This window comes from Leptonotus elevatus, chromosome 17 (genome assembly GCF_054856555.1).
Source record: "Leptonotus elevatus isolate MCC_2025b chromosome 17, RoL_Lele_1.0, whole genome shotgun sequence".
Lineage (NCBI taxonomy): Eukaryota > Metazoa > Chordata > Actinopteri > Syngnathiformes > Syngnathidae > Leptonotus > Leptonotus elevatus.
This window is the reverse complement of record NC_141255.1, coordinates 6338435-6354494: the sequence shown is the minus strand read 5'-3', so window position 1 is coordinate 6354494 and position 16060 is coordinate 6338435. Positions and strand designations below refer to the sequence as shown.

At 42.6% G+C, this 16060-nt stretch overlaps 2 protein-coding genes and 1 long non-coding RNA gene across 3 annotated transcripts; 1 reads left to right on the top strand and 2 right to left on the bottom strand.

Annotated features, from left to right (window-relative positions):
• The first annotated feature begins 203 nt into the window (after window positions 1–203).
• On the top strand, window positions 204–7445 carry LOC147159493 (serine/threonine-protein phosphatase PP1-beta catalytic subunit). Its single transcript, XM_086058125.1, has 8 exons — window positions 204–513; window positions 4858–4989; window positions 5088–5318; window positions 5394–5498; window positions 5583–5654; window positions 6698–6849; window positions 6918–7052; window positions 7132–7445. Exons 1-8 carry the CDS (start codon window positions 462–464, stop codon window positions 7234–7236), a joined length of 984 nt encoding a protein of 327 aa, XP_085914251.1. The 5' UTR covers window positions 204–461; the 3' UTR covers window positions 7237–7445.
• LOC147159494 (uncharacterized) lies at window positions 1745–5686 on the bottom strand. The gene is made up of 3 exons (XR_015090416.1): window positions 5374–5686; window positions 3554–3636; window positions 1745–3175 (listed from the first exon to the last, which is right to left on the bottom strand). It is a non-coding gene; the product is annotated as an uncharacterized LOC147159494 (long non-coding RNA).
• A 1534-nt stretch (window positions 7446–8979) lies between the features above and the next one.
• Window positions 8980–15113, bottom strand: LOC147159492 (equilibrative nucleoside transporter 2-like). Its single transcript, XM_086060261.1, has 13 exons — window positions 14870–15113; window positions 13727–13784; window positions 13571–13652; window positions 13053–13195; window positions 12183–12322; window positions 11980–12114; window positions 11789–11886; window positions 11630–11699; window positions 11071–11267; window positions 10036–10159; window positions 9859–9944; window positions 9461–9660; window positions 8980–9344 (listed from the first exon to the last, which is right to left on the bottom strand). The coding sequence occupies exons 2-13, from the start codon at window positions 13756–13758 to the stop codon at window positions 9233–9235; spliced, it is 1419 nt and encodes a 472-aa protein (XP_085916387.1). The 5' UTR covers window positions 13759–13784; window positions 14870–15113; the 3' UTR covers window positions 8980–9232.
• Between the last annotated feature and the right edge of the window lie 947 nt (window positions 15114–16060).

Below are 16060 nucleotides of genomic sequence, written 5' to 3'. Positions count from 1 at the left end.
CACAAAACGTGTGTGTGTGTGGAGGGGGGGGGTCACTAGTAAGACATGGGGTGCCTCATACACATCCAATATGGCAGACGCACTGACGTATCTCAGCACAAATGCGTACTTTATGTATATTTGATGTCTATGGTCGCCAAGGCAGAAGCTACAACGATGCCTTCATGGCCTCTCTTCAATCGTAGGACATACGACAGTTTCTTGTAATTATCACGAAAACGTGTAATAAATACGTCATATCCAAACTAGTCGCTTTGGATCATTCTTGATCGACTTGTGGCCGATTGAATCGACGGCCTCGTCGCGTGAGTGCGTTTACGTATGCAAGGGACTTTAAAGGCAGCGCGAGGCATGTCATAAACGGCTGTGCCGGGGAGGTCAGTGGTGCGTTTGAGACCAGTGAGGCGGTACCTTCCGAGCCTCCTTCACTCTGCGGCGCAAGCGAGCTCTTCGGAACAGAAATGGCGGAGGGGGAGTTGGACGTGGACTCGTTGATTTCCAGGCTTTTAGAGGGTGAGTGGGATTCTTTTCACCGCCGATTCCTTTGCGATTCGTGACATTGCGTCCCCCTATTATGGTCCAGGGGGCCAACAGTTTAAAGCTTTGCTCGACTTGCTAATGGCTTTGGGGGAAAAATGTCTTGCTGGTGAAATCACAGCCGCACCTTTAAGCCGAATCCTCCCCTTTTCCTTCTTTATGTTGTATTTACACGTTTTTTTAAAATCGGTTCTTAAATCTTTGCAACCGATGTGTGGCGTTTACGTGGCAACAAAAAGTTGTCGTTTTGCGGCCGTTGACTGTATGTACCCCGACGCTAGGTGGGGTAAATGTCGTTATTAACGTTCTGACAACGTCTTTTTTCTTTTCTTTTTTACAAGCGCTTTACACGTGATGTCATCACTGATGCGTGCCGAAATCAAACACAGCAAAGTTGGCGTCCTATTTTTAAAAAAGCGGCTCGTGTTTCTTGAACGCAGCAGCTCAGTGGTGGGCGCCAGCTTCAGGTTCGCCTCACTCACAAAAGTTGGTGTTATGCCCCCCAAATATGGAACGCAACTTGGTCAATATCCTACGCCGAATGTGTCAGCACAGTTAATTGGTTCTGGTAGATAGGAAACAACTTAAACCGGGGTGCGCCTGTTGAATTTTCTAGCAGTCTTAAGAAGAATCGCAGTTGTTTTTCAAGGGGATGTGACACGCGCATGTTATGTTTACATGAGAATATTTACGCAAGAAGGCATGGAATAAATTAAATTTGTCATTGTACAAATTTCCCCTCTATATTAGCCATTTTTTAAATTTACTTTTTAACAGCATATTGTTCTACGCTTTATTAATACCCCGGGCATAGTATAGTACGATACACAATGAGCACATTCATTAACGCAAAGGGCTGTTGACGCTCATTGCACATGCATGTCCAAAGACAAGTTTTTTTTGTTTTTAAAAGATAAGTCTTAATGCGGATTTTCACCTATTGCAGTTGATTCTGGAACCCATCATCTTTGCTGCTGGTGGAATCTGGTCGGCCGCATCAGTCTGTGTTGTTTGTTTATCTCAAGGCAGAAAACACAGAAACATGGCTGCTTTGTGTCTTTTGTAAACACGCCATGGACTGAACTTCTGAACAAATATTGAACAGTTTGCACACACTGTGCAGCACAGCCTAATCACCATCCAGATTGATTGGGCACGTTACATAATTGACTGCGTTATTGACTTGATTCTGACAGCGTTAGCAGCTGAGAAGACACAAGATAGCGACCATATATTTAAATTGTTTATATATTTTGAAGCTTTACGCATAATACCAATGCAAATGTGCATGTGAGGCACATTATATTTGTTAGTATCTGTGACTTTGAATGTGTGTGGTTTCAAAAGGCGGGACCTGCTGATTGATGTGGGAGTCAGCCAATCAGTGTAGCATTAGCTGCTGTTGGCTCAAGATTGTTAAAGTGCCTCTCGGTTACCGTTTGTTCAGTAAAGTGACTGAAATTGCACCGGCAGCTTTGTTGATCATTGACCACACTGTAGTGGGATTACAATTTGGTGGTAGGTTATGTCAAATGAGCAAATGGTTACTCTACTGAACACTTAACAGTACATTAAGCTCTTAAATTCATTTCAACATAATTTCTTGGCACCAAGAGGCCACCAAACCGCAACTCTGCGTGGAGTTCACTGTATACTGTAAAAAACAACAACAACACACCAATTAAAATGGTATAAGTGTCAGAACACTACATCCCGTCACCGTCTACAGACCAAAATACATTTTGGTGTTTTGTTTCAAAGATGGCGGACACATAGATACACATAGCAACAGAGCTGTCTTACTAAATGTCAGCACACACAGCTGTCCGTGATACTAAGAAACCCAGCGGTGACGAGTACCGGGATTCAATTCTTCTCTCAGCGGCACTACGGACAGGAAGTCAAAAGTGACTGCCAAGTCCGTCCGTCCTGTGCACAAATCTAAATGTTTAAGAGCAAAATCTCTCATTTATAGCCCTGGTGATTGAGAGACTCTTAATGATGACATTTTGGAGCTGCGTAGTTTGCATTGCCGGCACGGCGCACTGTTGTGGAAACAATGGCGGAGCCTGTGTGTCGAGGAGTGTTTGCCCCCTGGCACCGTCTCTGGCAAAGGGGGCTCGGCCAGGACTTGGACCCTCTCTTCTTCCAGACCGTAGTACCCCTCCGTTTCTCTATTTGGTAGGTCTCAACAAAGACGCTCATTCTTCTCGAAATGTCAATGGTGGAACAAAACGGCCTGTGCAAGATATTGCTTTGCATTTTCTCCCTCCTAGTTACTCTCGAGTCCTTCCAGCTTGGGGATGCACAGTCACGGTCTATTTCAAGCACTGTCTGATTCAGATTCAGAAAACTTTATGGAACGTACATCCCGTGAAAAACGCTTGCACTGCAGTACAGCGCAGGTCCTAGCAGTAGCACTGACGACGACTACACAATCATTTGGAGAGCATCAGACAGGAAACACACCTGGCTTGGCTAATGCGGCACGTGCGTTTCTTCGAAGCTCCCTATGCCGGCTCGTCTAGTTCTCATTCCATCGTCGAGGAGAGGAGACCTGAAGCACTCCCTCTTTGTCCTGGCAGCCGACTTCTCGAAGTGATGCCCATATATGGCTGTCTCGCGCTTCAGACGAACGCTGCTCCTCCGAAATGAGTGGAAAAAAATAGTTGGCCGAGTGGGAGAAAACCAAATGTGAACTTATGACCTCTTTCCCGCGCTGAGGTAAATGTGCATAAAAACAACAGAAATTCAGTGAAAGTACAAAAAAAAAACTATTTGTAGTGATTCACATAAGACACAAACACTTGCTCACACCCTCTCATCACACATGTAAGTTGACACAATTAACAAGTAGTGTTTGCACCACTAAAACCTTTTTTTTTTTTTTTTTAACAAACTCATATAATAACAGAGGCATGCAGTAGAGTGAGAAATGATCTCATTTCACGTAATTGGTCAGAAAAGGAGGATGTTCATCCAATGCATTGTGCAACAGCGCGTTACCAAATAATACCTTAGCAAAGATGAGCCGAGTGAGACTATGATGGCCGGGTTGACATCGGCGGGGTCCTCGCTTCTCCTTTGACAACTTTGCATCTGAACAAGGGGGGGTGGGGGGGGGGGGGGATCGAATCATTCCAAACTAAAAAGAAGCTTGAAGAAATGTTTGTATTACGACATGTTGTTTGTGTTTAAAGCCGATTGCGCAAGAGAGCAAACGCCGCTTCGTCCGCCGACACCTTGTATGCTGGAAATTGCTCTTGCTGGGTTGCCATGGCGATGAGACGTGTTTTGTGTATGTGTGTGGGAGCAAGACGTCCACTTTTTTCATACTGTCACAAAGAATGCTGGGATACATCCCTGGCACAAGCTCATAATGGTACGTTCTCAACGTCAAGGTCATTATGTGTGTGGGGAAAAAAAGTGTGTCTGTCTGTCTAGGCTAGCGGCTGAAAGGCAAGCCCTGTGTGGGTTTTGTTTGTCCTATATCAGTCCTGACTTGTCAGTTGATCCAGCAGCCCAATCTGTAAGCACGTCAGCGCAGAAACCCAGAGTGAGGGGCATCAAATCGCTCACTTGACACACGCACGCACGCATACACACAAACACACTTTTTTGTTTCACACTCACACACATAAAAAGAACCCACCCAACTTTTTGAGTTATTCATTTAACCCAAATATTTGGGTCAGATGGAACAGCCCTTTTGGCTTTTTTATACAAAATTTAAGGACGGTATTGGTACTTGTGATGGCAGCCGATACCAGAATTGGCTATTTTATAATCAAGAGCTGGAAATTCGAAGAATAGAAGCTTGCCATTAATTTCGTGCACTTTTAAGGAAAAATGTGATATTGAGATATATAGGTCTTTCTTTTAAATTATCTGTCATTGTTTTAGTTTGGGGGGGGGGGGGGGATTTATTATTCAAAAGTACTAGTTCGCATCAGTATACGTGACTACCCGAAAGAAAAAATAATAATTATATATATATATATATATATATATATATATATATATATATATATATATATAAATAATTTTGTGGTTATTTTTGTGGGGTTTTCATTTTGGGTTAAATGAAAAAAATTAAAAGAAAAAAAAGTTGGATTGGGCCTCTTTTCACCCATATTGAGTTACTTTTGACCGAGCTGTTTTTAGCGTGAATGATGACAGCAAAGTTCCAAGCAAAGTCCAAGCGTAGCCTTTGGAAAAGTAACTGTATACACATTAGAAGAGCTAACGCGCCAACTCTGTATTTGCGGATGAATGGAGGAGACTAAGAGTGTCGTTTACACTTTGCTTTTGCGTCCCCAGTGCGAGGATGTCGTCCGGGGAAGATCGTCCAGATGACGGAGGCCGAGGTGCGGGGCCTCTGCATCAAGTCCCGGGAGATTTTCCTCAGTCAGCCCATTCTTCTGGAGCTGGAGGCTCCGCTCAAAATCTGTGGTGAGCGCCGGCCGTCCGTTGGCTTGGCCGTCATAGCCCGCCCGTTTTGTCTGTTTTTAACCAATCCGTTGGTCCCATGCGTGCTCCCCTCCCTCCAGGTGACATCCACGGGCAGTACACAGACTTGCTCAGGCTCTTCGAGTACGGCGGCTTCCCCCCAGAGGCCAACTACCTGTTCCTGGGCGACTACGTGGACAGGGGGAAGCAGTCCTTAGAGACAATCTGCCTGCTACTGGCGTACAAGATCAAGTACCCCGAGAACTTCTTCCTGCTGCGGGGCAATCATGAGTGCGCCTCCATCAACCGCATCTATGGCTTCTATGACGAGTGTGAGCGCGCTCGCCTCGGCGGAGCTGTCAGCCGACGTACGGCGTTATCACTTACCCCCGCTATTTATCTCTCAGGCAAGCGGCGGTTCAACATCAAGCTGTGGAAGACTTTCACCGACTGCTTCAACTGCTTGCCTATCGCCGCCATTGTGGACGAGAAGATCTTCTGCTGCCACGGAGGTACGCCGGGGGGTCCGGACAAGGGCCGTGTTGGGTAAAGAGGTCCCGGCCACTCATGATGCGGTGTCACGATACCGCCCACAGGTCTGTCCCCTGACCTGCAGTCTATGGAGCAGATTAGACGCATCATGAGACCCACAGATGTGCCAGACACAGGTTGGTGGACACTTTAAAGCTAGCATGCTGTAAAACAAGTTGGATGGACATTTTAAGACATTTCAATAGGATTTGTACTGAAAATGACATCACACTTGCTGAGGGTTCAAGTAATGACCACTCATATGGCTCAGCTTGCAAACGTCACATAATTGGCCAAACTCAGGTAAGGTGAGCCACGATTGGTCGTTACCTGAGCAACTGCGATGTCGTTTTCAGTCAGCAGCAAGTGGCAAAACGGCACTCCCCTGAGATGGACAAAAAACGGGGGATTTTGCTGCTTAATTCAGATTCCACAAATGCTATAGTCATCAGTTGCGTGTTAAAAGTAAAAAGTTCAACATAGTTATTAAGTCAAAGTTTTGTTGTGCTTCCTAATACTACTGTGTAACTAACCTAATTTAGCAACTTTTAGTAACAAATCTCCCTTTAAAAAATGATTTGGCTGAAACTGATTTCATGATGAACAATTTTTTCAACATTAATTAAAAAACTATCGACACATTAACGCCATCCTACTTACGGCATTATTATATGAATATGAATATGACAAGTGAGCAGTAAAACTACTTAATTCAAAATGTAACAAAGTAAAGGTAAGCATCATTATATGAAATGATATATGGCTATATTTTATGTTCACTCATTTTTCATGTGTTCATTTTTTTCATTCTTGTCTTGGTTTACGTCATCAGCAGTCCATTGATCTCCTGCTTTAATGTCATTGCACATGACATGGATCACAATCTCTCTTTTTTTAAACACATATATTTTTCATTATAATTAAAACTTAACACACCTTCATCTTGTGTTCTTAATTGTACCTTAAATGTTCTGTTCGGAGTGATACCGCTTGTGTTGTCATGAAACCTTCTCCTTTTAAGGGAGTCAGACACTCTCGCTGCCTTTTTTGCCCCACATCCTCTTTTATGGTCTGGAGTGGCTGTGTGCACGTGACAAGTTGACAACGCACGCATGCCCACATGCACGCCCCACACACAAACAGTGGAAACATTTTTAAACTGTCCAGTACCATCCTCCAGGTCTCCTGTGCGACCTCTTGTGGTCGGATCCAGACAAGGACGTGCAGGGCTGGGGCGAAAACGACCGCGGCGTCTCCTTCACGTTTGGAGCCGACGTGGTCAGCAAGTTCCTCAATCGGCACGACCTGGACCTCATTTGCAGAGCCCACCAGGTTCGAAAAGGCGACGTGATATTTATGACACGTGATTGTGATACTTACTGACGATGTGGCGCCCCCAGGTGGTGGAAGACGGTTACGAGTTCTTTGCAAAGAGGCAGCTTGTAACGCTGTTTTCAGCTCCCAACTACTGCGGCGAGTTCGACAACGCCGGCGGCATGATGAGTGTGGACGAAACCCTCATGTGTTCCTTTCAGGTGCCCACTCAAAAACTGCAGTTAAGAAGAAGCAGGCAAACATCATTTATTTAAAAAAACAACCTGTTGTGTTATTTAGATCCTGAAGCCCTCCGAGAAGAAAGCAAAGTACCAGTACGGCGGTATGAACTCCGGCCGGCCTGTTACTCCTCCCCGTACAGCGCAACCTCCCAAAAAGCGATGAAGGAGGACAGAAGAAGAGAAGAGGAGCGTCAGCGTCGTCTGGCGTCGGCTTCTCGTGGCACAAAAAAAATCCATCAACTGTTACGGAAAAAAAGACAGCCCATTTTTTCTTTATCTCCAACTGAACTGCCTCTCGTCTACCCAAATGTTGCCCGCTCGCATCTATGTAACCTTCAAATATTAAAAAAGTGACAAAATACTGTACACAAACTGCTGTGGGGTCGTTGTTGTGTTTTGTCTGTTCACACACACATACAAAACAGTATTGTGGTGTTTCAAAACATAACACTTGCTCTCTGAAAACAACGAAAGTACAAACCACAACTGCCAAATGTGTCGTTCGTCTGTGGGGTCCATTGTCAGCAGGCAAACAAGCCTAATGGTCTGTTATCGCCCCCAACTGGTATTTTTGAGAACAAACGAACTCATGAACCGCCATCTAGTGGTGGAGGAACAAAGTGCACAAACATTGCAATTTTCTGATTTTATTAGTAGGTTTAGCTTTAACAATATTCTATATGCATAGGTAATATAAAAACACTACTTTTAGCTACACATATAAATGTTGCCAAATAAAAATGTATTTAGGTAACTGATTAACAAAATTTCCTAGTTTTTAAGCCTGTTTTGTTTTTTAATGTGCTGCCTTTATGCAACCTTTCAAACTAACCAAATGTACATGATGTGCGCCATTAGACAACAACAAACAACATTGAACTATTTCAAGTCCTTTATTGACAGTCATGAGTCAGACTAGACGTGGGTTCCCTTGTTTAACTCCTAAGGTCCAGCAAAAATGTACAGTACTGTACACACAAACAAACAATACTGCTTGCAAGCGCAATGGGAAGTATTTTAAGGGATTTACTGAAGCAGAGACACGATAAACGTGAACTTTTTTTTGCCGGTACACATTCTTTAGGCTAGTGTGACAAAACATGGTTTGATCCTTTTCACCACACAAATTAACTTATGAAATGCATAACAAATGAGACCATCCCGAAAGGTTAAACAATGATGTTCCACTTATAGAAAGGACGGCTTATAGGCATTCCAGCAAAGTAAAACATCAGTCTATGTATGCAAGGCACAGTACATTGGTAGAAATAAAAAGGATGCAAATAAACATTGTTAGCTGTCAAAGTTGAAAAATAAAGAAATGCTATCCATATTAAATATTAACACAACAAATACTGCACATTACCTAATGCAGTGATGACCAATCGTCCAATTTCATTCAAATGGATACAAAAAATGTATTCACTACAATTAATGTAACTTTGCTCAATATAGCTATGCTAGTGACATGTAGTGACAGGGATAACAATAAAATGTATTTAAGTGCCATGAATAACTGACCCAATCTCCACTAGAGGGCAGAATGATCCCTTCATACAAGTATTAGTGGCCATTTGAGGGAGAGACTGAATTTGGTTTAGATGCTTATTATTGGTCTATTTTGGGCTCTGCCATACATTTAAAAACTACATGTAGCCAAGCTCAAAGCAACAACAACAAAAATCCCTTCCCTTCATTGACACATTCCTTCAAGAAATGTAAACACAGAAACAAAAATGGAAATAAATACTTAAAAAAACAAAAAGGACGCATAAACAGGAACGTATATGTTCCTTATTTCTATTATATGGACAGTGGTACCTTGACTCAAAAGTTGAATTGGTTCTATTACCATGCTTGAAGCACAATTACTCTGTTACAGCGCCTAACCCACCCCCCACCCCACACACACACACACACACACTCGCAGATGCAAAATTGTAAACTATTGGATAAAACACGAACAGCTCATGTAAAGTGTACTTTCTATACACGCTGTAGAGTGTTTTAATTTTGCATCTGCCTGTTCAATCAAATGACAAAAAGTGCATCGTTGACCGTGGTTCTCGTAAACACACGAAAGTTGGTCCACTGTTAAGTCAAGGCACCACTGTATTCAGCTGTGCTTGCTCATGCGTGTTTGTGTGTGTTTTGCCAAACTACACGAGCTTTCGGAGCGGGAAGGACAGCGCGGCACCGATGGATAGACCCAGAGCCAAGAAAAAGGTCATCAGGGATCCGGCGGTCTCCGCATCCTTGGCCTCCACCAACCTGACAACAAAGAGCTAAAGTTAGCCGAGACGTAAGCCTTATTAGTTGTTACTGTAACTTCAGCAGATTTATTTGAACTGAATTAGTACTGCCACATGCTGCTTTTTTGGACTCACTGAGGCGCGTAGGACATGGACAGACAGACAAAGTATCCGCTGGAGATGGAGAAGAAAGCCATGATGACGGTGAAAACGATGTCGGAATCGAAGTAGACGGGCAGGAAGGAGCGATCCTGGACGTTACACAGCATCAGGAGAGGGATGAAGATCACGCGACAGACCACCAGAAGCGGGAAGAGACGCGACTCCTTGCGAGGCTGAGGAGACCAAAATATTCGTTACTTGGGTTTCATAGAAGAGAAACGAGAATTTTACAAGTGGTTCGGAAACCCCCCCCCCCCCCCCCCAAAGCCAATGACATAATTTTAAAGAAACTAACGATTAACTGTGATATGGAGAGGGAGGACTGTAATTAAATGAATAAATAAATTCATTGGAACCCATCAAGGACTCACCCAGCGTATGATGGTGGTGACAGTCCGGCCCAGCCAGTCGTTAATGTTAAAAGTCAGGAAGCAGCACACGATGATGAAGTAACGTTCTGAGTCAAGAAAAATCACAATTGGAAATAAATAAATAATAATAATAATAATAATACATTCAACAAATAAAACAAAGTAGCCCAGTCATACCCCAATTCCCTGGTAACGCAGTCCTGAAATTAGGGGATGACGTCTTGACATCAACAGTGACGGCGGGAAACACCGACAGCGTGACCGTGAACACAAATGTCACACAGAACGCCATCACCCAAATCTAAAAATAAATAAAGATATTTCAGCAATAATGTCTTTGTGATGGTTTTTTTTTATTATTGTTTTTTGTGTGTGTCCTCACATTCAGCACATTACCTTTGGGTGTTGAGAAAAGCGCTAATTACAATTATTAACTTCTTTTTCTTTCAGCTTTTCCCTTCAGGGGTCGCCACAGCGAATCACAGTTGCCTCCGTCTAACCCCGTCCTCTGCATCCTCTGCACTCACACCAACTACCTTCATATCCTCTCTAACTACATCCACAAACTTCCTCTTTGGTCTTCCTCTAGACCCCCTGCCTGGCATTTGGAAACTCAGCACCCTTCTGCCAATACACTCACTATCTCTCCTCTGTACGTGACCAAACCATCTCAGTCTGGCCTCTCGGACATGATCTCCAAAGCCTCTAACATGTGCTGTCCCTCTGATGTAGTAATTACAAAAACGGCCAGAAGGTAGCAGCAGAGTATAAGAGATCAACCAGGGCCATGCTGCAAACAAGCTGATTTCCCCACAGTTCTAAACAGATTTGTGAATAATGATGAAACTTAGTTTTATCCTAAGGCTAATTGCTGCAAAACGGAAACGGATATAAATATACATTTTTTTTCCTGATGAAAGAAGAAACTCAAATCTTTCCTTTGGTAGGTTCCATGTTTTTATAGTAATAGAACACAATATTCTGTGGGCCTTGCAAAATCAGTCAAAATTCAGTGAAAATGGCTGGGAGTGAATGAGTCAAGTACACATAGAATGTTTTAATCCTTTTTCCTGTTGTGTCAGTTTCGCAGTAAACTGACAAACAGCTTAAAGAAAGCATGCTTCGCCTCTTTTTTTTTTTTTTTTTTTTTTTTTTAACTGTGCAAAAAGAGAGGCACCGAGAAGATTTCACAAGAAGTGTCCATATGCTCACCTTCTTGAAGACCTCAAAGAGGGAGGCTTTGGCTTGCTTCTTTTCCACTTGCTCCACGGACAGGAAAGCCTCCTTGCACCTGTCCCGCCGGGCCTCACCATCACCCTCCTCTGAGGCGCCATCTTTGTTTGGGCTTCCGGCCAGCGAGCCATTTGCGTGGCCGTTGAGCTTGCCGTTGTCCAGTGCTGCACTCTCCGCTTGACAACACACACGCAGACAGGCGGTGAGTGTGGCATGCGCGTGTCAAACAAACGGTGGCTTTGTGTGAGCGCCGCCATGACTCCACATGGATGAATGGAGGCCTAATGAGATAATGGCTCTCAAATTGATTGAATTTCACAGTAAGTGAGGGACCCAATCACGGGCTTAAGCGGTAAAGTCAACAAGTGGACGCAGACGCACGACAGTGAATTACAGTTATATGACAAATCTCAAAATGAAAAGAGACAATTATTTGTGGCGACAGTAAACAGAGAAGAAGTGTATGGAAAGATATCAGTGCAATTGCAAGTACCTTTTGTGTTGTATATAAGTCAAAACTGCACATGGCATTACTCACCTGTAAGCAGCTCATCTGTGGTGCCAGGCTCGTATTTGGTGCTCTTGTGCAGGTAATAGCGGGCAAACTCCTGCATGCACACAGAAGTTTGATTTTCTTTTCTTTTTTCCTTTTTCAAAACACGGAACCAAGGCAAGCCGCTCTTCCCACACTACTGACCAAGCGGGGCAGGAGGAGGTAACAGAAGAGTGTCACCAGCGTGCCCACACACGGCGTGATAAAGTAACCCAACGCCGCTGACTCCGATTCCGCATCACCTGAGGGGACAAATGAGCATGTTTCGTTTGATTAACATTCCTTTTCTGTTACCAGGCAACCACAGGGATTTGTATGTGTGTGTTTGTGCTTACTGGCATTTGCTAACAGCATGGCCATGGCGGCAAACGTGCCGGCGAGGCCCTGGCCGCTCATAAAGACGGCGCTGTACTTCTGAGGTAGCATGCCCACCAGGCCAAAGAGACTTCCCTGCAGCACGGCGCCGAACGCTGCGGGAGGTCAAATCGTTCAGCGGGCGACGAGTGGCGCACGCCAAATGCCGGCGGCCGCCACTTACAGTTGATAAACCAGATGGTCGCCATGGTGACGTCGAAGAAGCGGTTGGTGTCCATTTCCACCTTCACCAGCACGGCGGTGAAGATGAAAAGCAACAGGATGACAACCAGGCTGCCGGCGATGCGCATGGCCTCAGATATCCTGGGTTATAAAGCACAAGTGTCAAACCCAAGGCCCGTGGGTCACATTGAGCCTGTTAATGTGGCCCCCAAAAGCAAATCAAGTGTCTACATGGATTTGTTCTTGTGCAGATATTACATTAACTTTAGCATTTATTTTTATTTATTAAATTCCCTTCTATACATGAATTAGATAATACTTGCATCCTATTATTTTCTATTTCTTCTAATAAATTAAATTAGTTCTTACACTACTTGTTTAAAGTTCCAGATTAGGCTTTTGGGCAAAATAGAACAGGATGCATAGTGTTTACAAAAGACTACAATGTATTTTTAACCATAATTTTATAATAAAAGACAATAAGTTGAGACTAATTAAATTTAAAAAGTAAAAGCTGTAATTAAATTGCACTATTAAATGACAAAAGTCAAAAATAAAAGAACAGAATAATGATTCAATCATTCTATTATGAGGAAAAATCTCATGTGAACATTTTCAAATGTGAATGATGTAAAAAAAAGCTAATGAGTGCTAACCCAAACCTAAAATGCACTAAACACCTTTCTCTGCAATTTAAATGTGAACTTTTCTAATTTTGAATGCACATGTTCAATGTTTGAGTCCTTCAAAAGTCTCTAACAAAAGCTGAAAGGCAAAAAAAAATTAAATAAAGCCTTTCTGTGACTCTTCCAGTCTCTCTGTATCAAAGTTTACCACCCCATGTGACAGAAACTAAAAATGGCCGACCCACCTATGGTAGAGGATGGAGTTGAGCCAAGTGAAGAGCAGTAGGGGCAGTTGGGACAACAGGGTCATACAGCTGTTGAAGTACTTGCTGTTGTTGTTTTCGCTGCCGTCTGTGATGTTGGACGCATTCAGGCGCGCTTGGAAATACTGCACCGTGACGACAAAACATTAAGAGAAAAAAAAAATGCTGTTTCAGCGAATCTTTAAAAATGGGAACAGACAAAGAAAGGAACTGAAGAAAGAAAAAAAACCCCGACAGGCTTTTAAACCTTTATGTATGATCGCGAGCATGCACATGAGTCACCTTTATGAGTCATATGGCACAGACTTAGGGGCTCTGTGTAAGCGGTTAACGCCAACAAGCACTTAATAAAATACCATCATGTGACGTATCTGCTTGGGGCCTGTACGATAGGTTTCCCAACGAACAGATTTTAAACACCACCAAACAACAACGGCAGTAAAATAAATAAATAAAGGTCAATAATGCTCATCAAGTGTAAAGTGTACGTGTGTATTTACCAACGAGGCAGTCATGAAGAAGTTCCACGGTAGCAGCGTTCCCAAGCCCAGGATGAAGAAACATACTCCCACCAAGCAGCCCCTGTAATATGATACAATACATCCACACTTGAATAACATGCCATTGCCTGGAGTGTGCATACAATTCCGTCTCACCAGTCTGAAGGAGCATCTTTCTGTCCCTTCATCTTCGTGCGGGGGTGTTATTGCCAAGCTTAAAAAAAAAAACACAAGGCATTCTCACTTTTCACACTGTACTGCGAGAGGTCAAAGCACAGCCAGAAATGTGCATAAAGGTGGGCAAAAGTACATAGAAAGGAGCCACTAAAGGCGTGGCAGCATTCATCCCGCCAACACAGTTGTAAGCTACTCTCTTTATGCAACCCTGTTCTTCTGAGATAACAATACATCACACATTGGAGGCAATGAGATAAGTTAAGTGGTCCCACATCATCAGAGTCAAAAGCTACTTAAATAGGAGGTACAGTACACATTTTTCACACTAACTTTTATCCCCGCGTATCAGAAATGGATGCAAAATAAAAAGCTGGTCTGAGGGAAGGAGGGAAGGAGCGAAGGTAGGAACGAGAGGTAGGAAGATGGAATAGCAGGTAGAAATGACAGAAGGAAGGATTGGATTATAACATGAAGAAAAAACAGGTGTGATGGAAGGTACGACTGAAGGTCAAACAAAGTAGATCATGGAGAATGAAGGATGTATAAAAAAAGTGAATAAAAAGAGAATCTGAGAGAAAGAAATAATACAAGGAAAAAAATGTATCGCCCAATAGAGACTATGCTCCACACATGTAGAATAATTGTACAAGTCAATTACATTTATTCATGAGTGATTCGTCATTTGTTTGCATTACATTATCACGCCTTCTTGTCGTGGACGCCTGCATACTCGGGGTTCGACACCCACGGATTCACCTATTTGTGGACTCTTTGAATATGTTTTTTTTGTGTGTGGAAGAAGCATATTACAGATTTTATCAGCGTTTTTTTTAATGATAATTTGGAGGGGTAAAATAAATTAATTAAACGCGGATTTTCGTTACGAATATCGAAATTCCACTAGACAAAATACTTTAGGCTTATTTACCTGTTGGATTCTTAACTTAAACATAAAACGTGTTTGGGGGAAATAATTGATTAAATAACGAGCCCACGGTCGACGGTAGCATGAAACGCGTCGACATTCGGTGAGGTTGGTCTACACATTTATTTGGTATGAGGAAGAAAACGACATTGTATTGACGCTACGTGGGCTGACGTTAGGAATGGAAACGTGCTTACTTGATGGAGAGAAAACGCGTGTGTCACTTTACGGTCCTCTCATGCGTACCCTTTCCGCAAAAACTGGAGACGTGAACACATCCACAAAAAAAGCTTTCTATGGTCGCTTGTTTCGTTGCGTGGCAGGTGGAGGCCGTTGTTGTTTTTGGGTGGGTTCAGTCAAGACGCACTCACTCGCGTAGACACACAAAAGGCTCTCTGTTTTTCCCCCACGGCGTTGAAGGCGGCACAGGCGCCAAGCTCGTTTTCCGGTACAAGTGCTTCCGGTGTGACGTTTAGTGTTTTATTTATTTATTTTTTATTGATACGCTGGTATGAACATACATTTTATTTTTAAAATAAGAAATAAAACAAATAACCGACCCCCAAAAATAATCAAAGGAATTAGTAACAATAAAAAGACGATAACAAAGTATTTGTGTACAGATTATATTATCCAAGGCATATTGGAAAATTTGAGAGGGATTTAGAAATTCTCATTTTGTGTTAGTAAAATTCTCTAATAAACAGCCTATCATTGATTACAAATTACAGTACTGTATAAAACTTTTAATGTTATCTTTAGACCATTTGTAAAGGTATGTGCAGTTTTATTCACACGTTTTTCTAAAATCCCTCACAATTTTTGATGACATGGCAAATAAAATAAGTGTGGAATTGTCTCAGACTCACTCCCACTGAAGAAATTTATCATCTAAATCAGATAAACCTGTAAATTAAATTAATGCAAGGATAAATGTTTTGTAGTATTTTAAATTGAATGGCTCTTCTTCTATTTGACATGTAGAACTTAAAGGGAGGGGCATGATCATAAATATTCTACGCCAATTTATGTAATGTAATTCTGTGTTCCAGTAGAATTTTCCTCAAGGAGAAATGTTTCCCAAGCGTATTCCCAATCCTAATGACATTTCATCATTTCATCATCATTTCCAGGGGACTTTTTTTTACCCCACCGAATGTACAGTTTCAGATATTTCTGAAAATGAGAACTTAATCATAGCTCTGAGAAATTTTTGGTAAGCTCTCACTGCCTTTGACAAGTACACGTGGGTAAATGGGGAAGAATCTTATTATGCTCCACTGTAAATGTCAAACTTAGAAACAATTTTACTGATGCACAACCACCAGAAGATGACATCATAGGCCTATTTTATATGAAATAAACACAATTTTAGAGTCCATAGAAGT

Bases quoted from the DNA above. Each gene is read 5' to 3' on its own strand.
- LOC147159493 (XM_086058125.1), top strand. From the start codon at position 462: ATGGCGGAGGGGGAGTTGGACGTGGACTCGTTGATTTCCAGGCTTTTA. The intron at 5,319-5,393 runs GTGAGCGCGCTC...TTTATCTCTCAG, and splicing joins CTATGGCTTCTATGACGAGT to GCAAGCGGCGGTTCAACATC. The intron at 5,499-5,582 runs GTACGCCGGGGG...TACCGCCCACAG, and splicing joins GATCTTCTGCTGCCACGGAG to GTCTGTCCCCTGACCTGCAG.
- LOC147159492 (XM_086060261.1), bottom strand. From the start codon at position 13,758: ATGAAGGGACAGAAAGATGCTCCTTCAGACTG. The intron at 12,323-13,052 runs GTGGGTCGGCCA...TTTATAACCCAG, and splicing joins AACTCCATCCTCTACCATAG to GATATCTGAGGCCATGCGCA. The intron at 11,887-11,979 runs GTAAGCACAAAC...TTGTCCCCTCAG, and splicing joins CATGCTGTTAGCAAATGCCA to GTGATGCGGAATCGGAGTCA.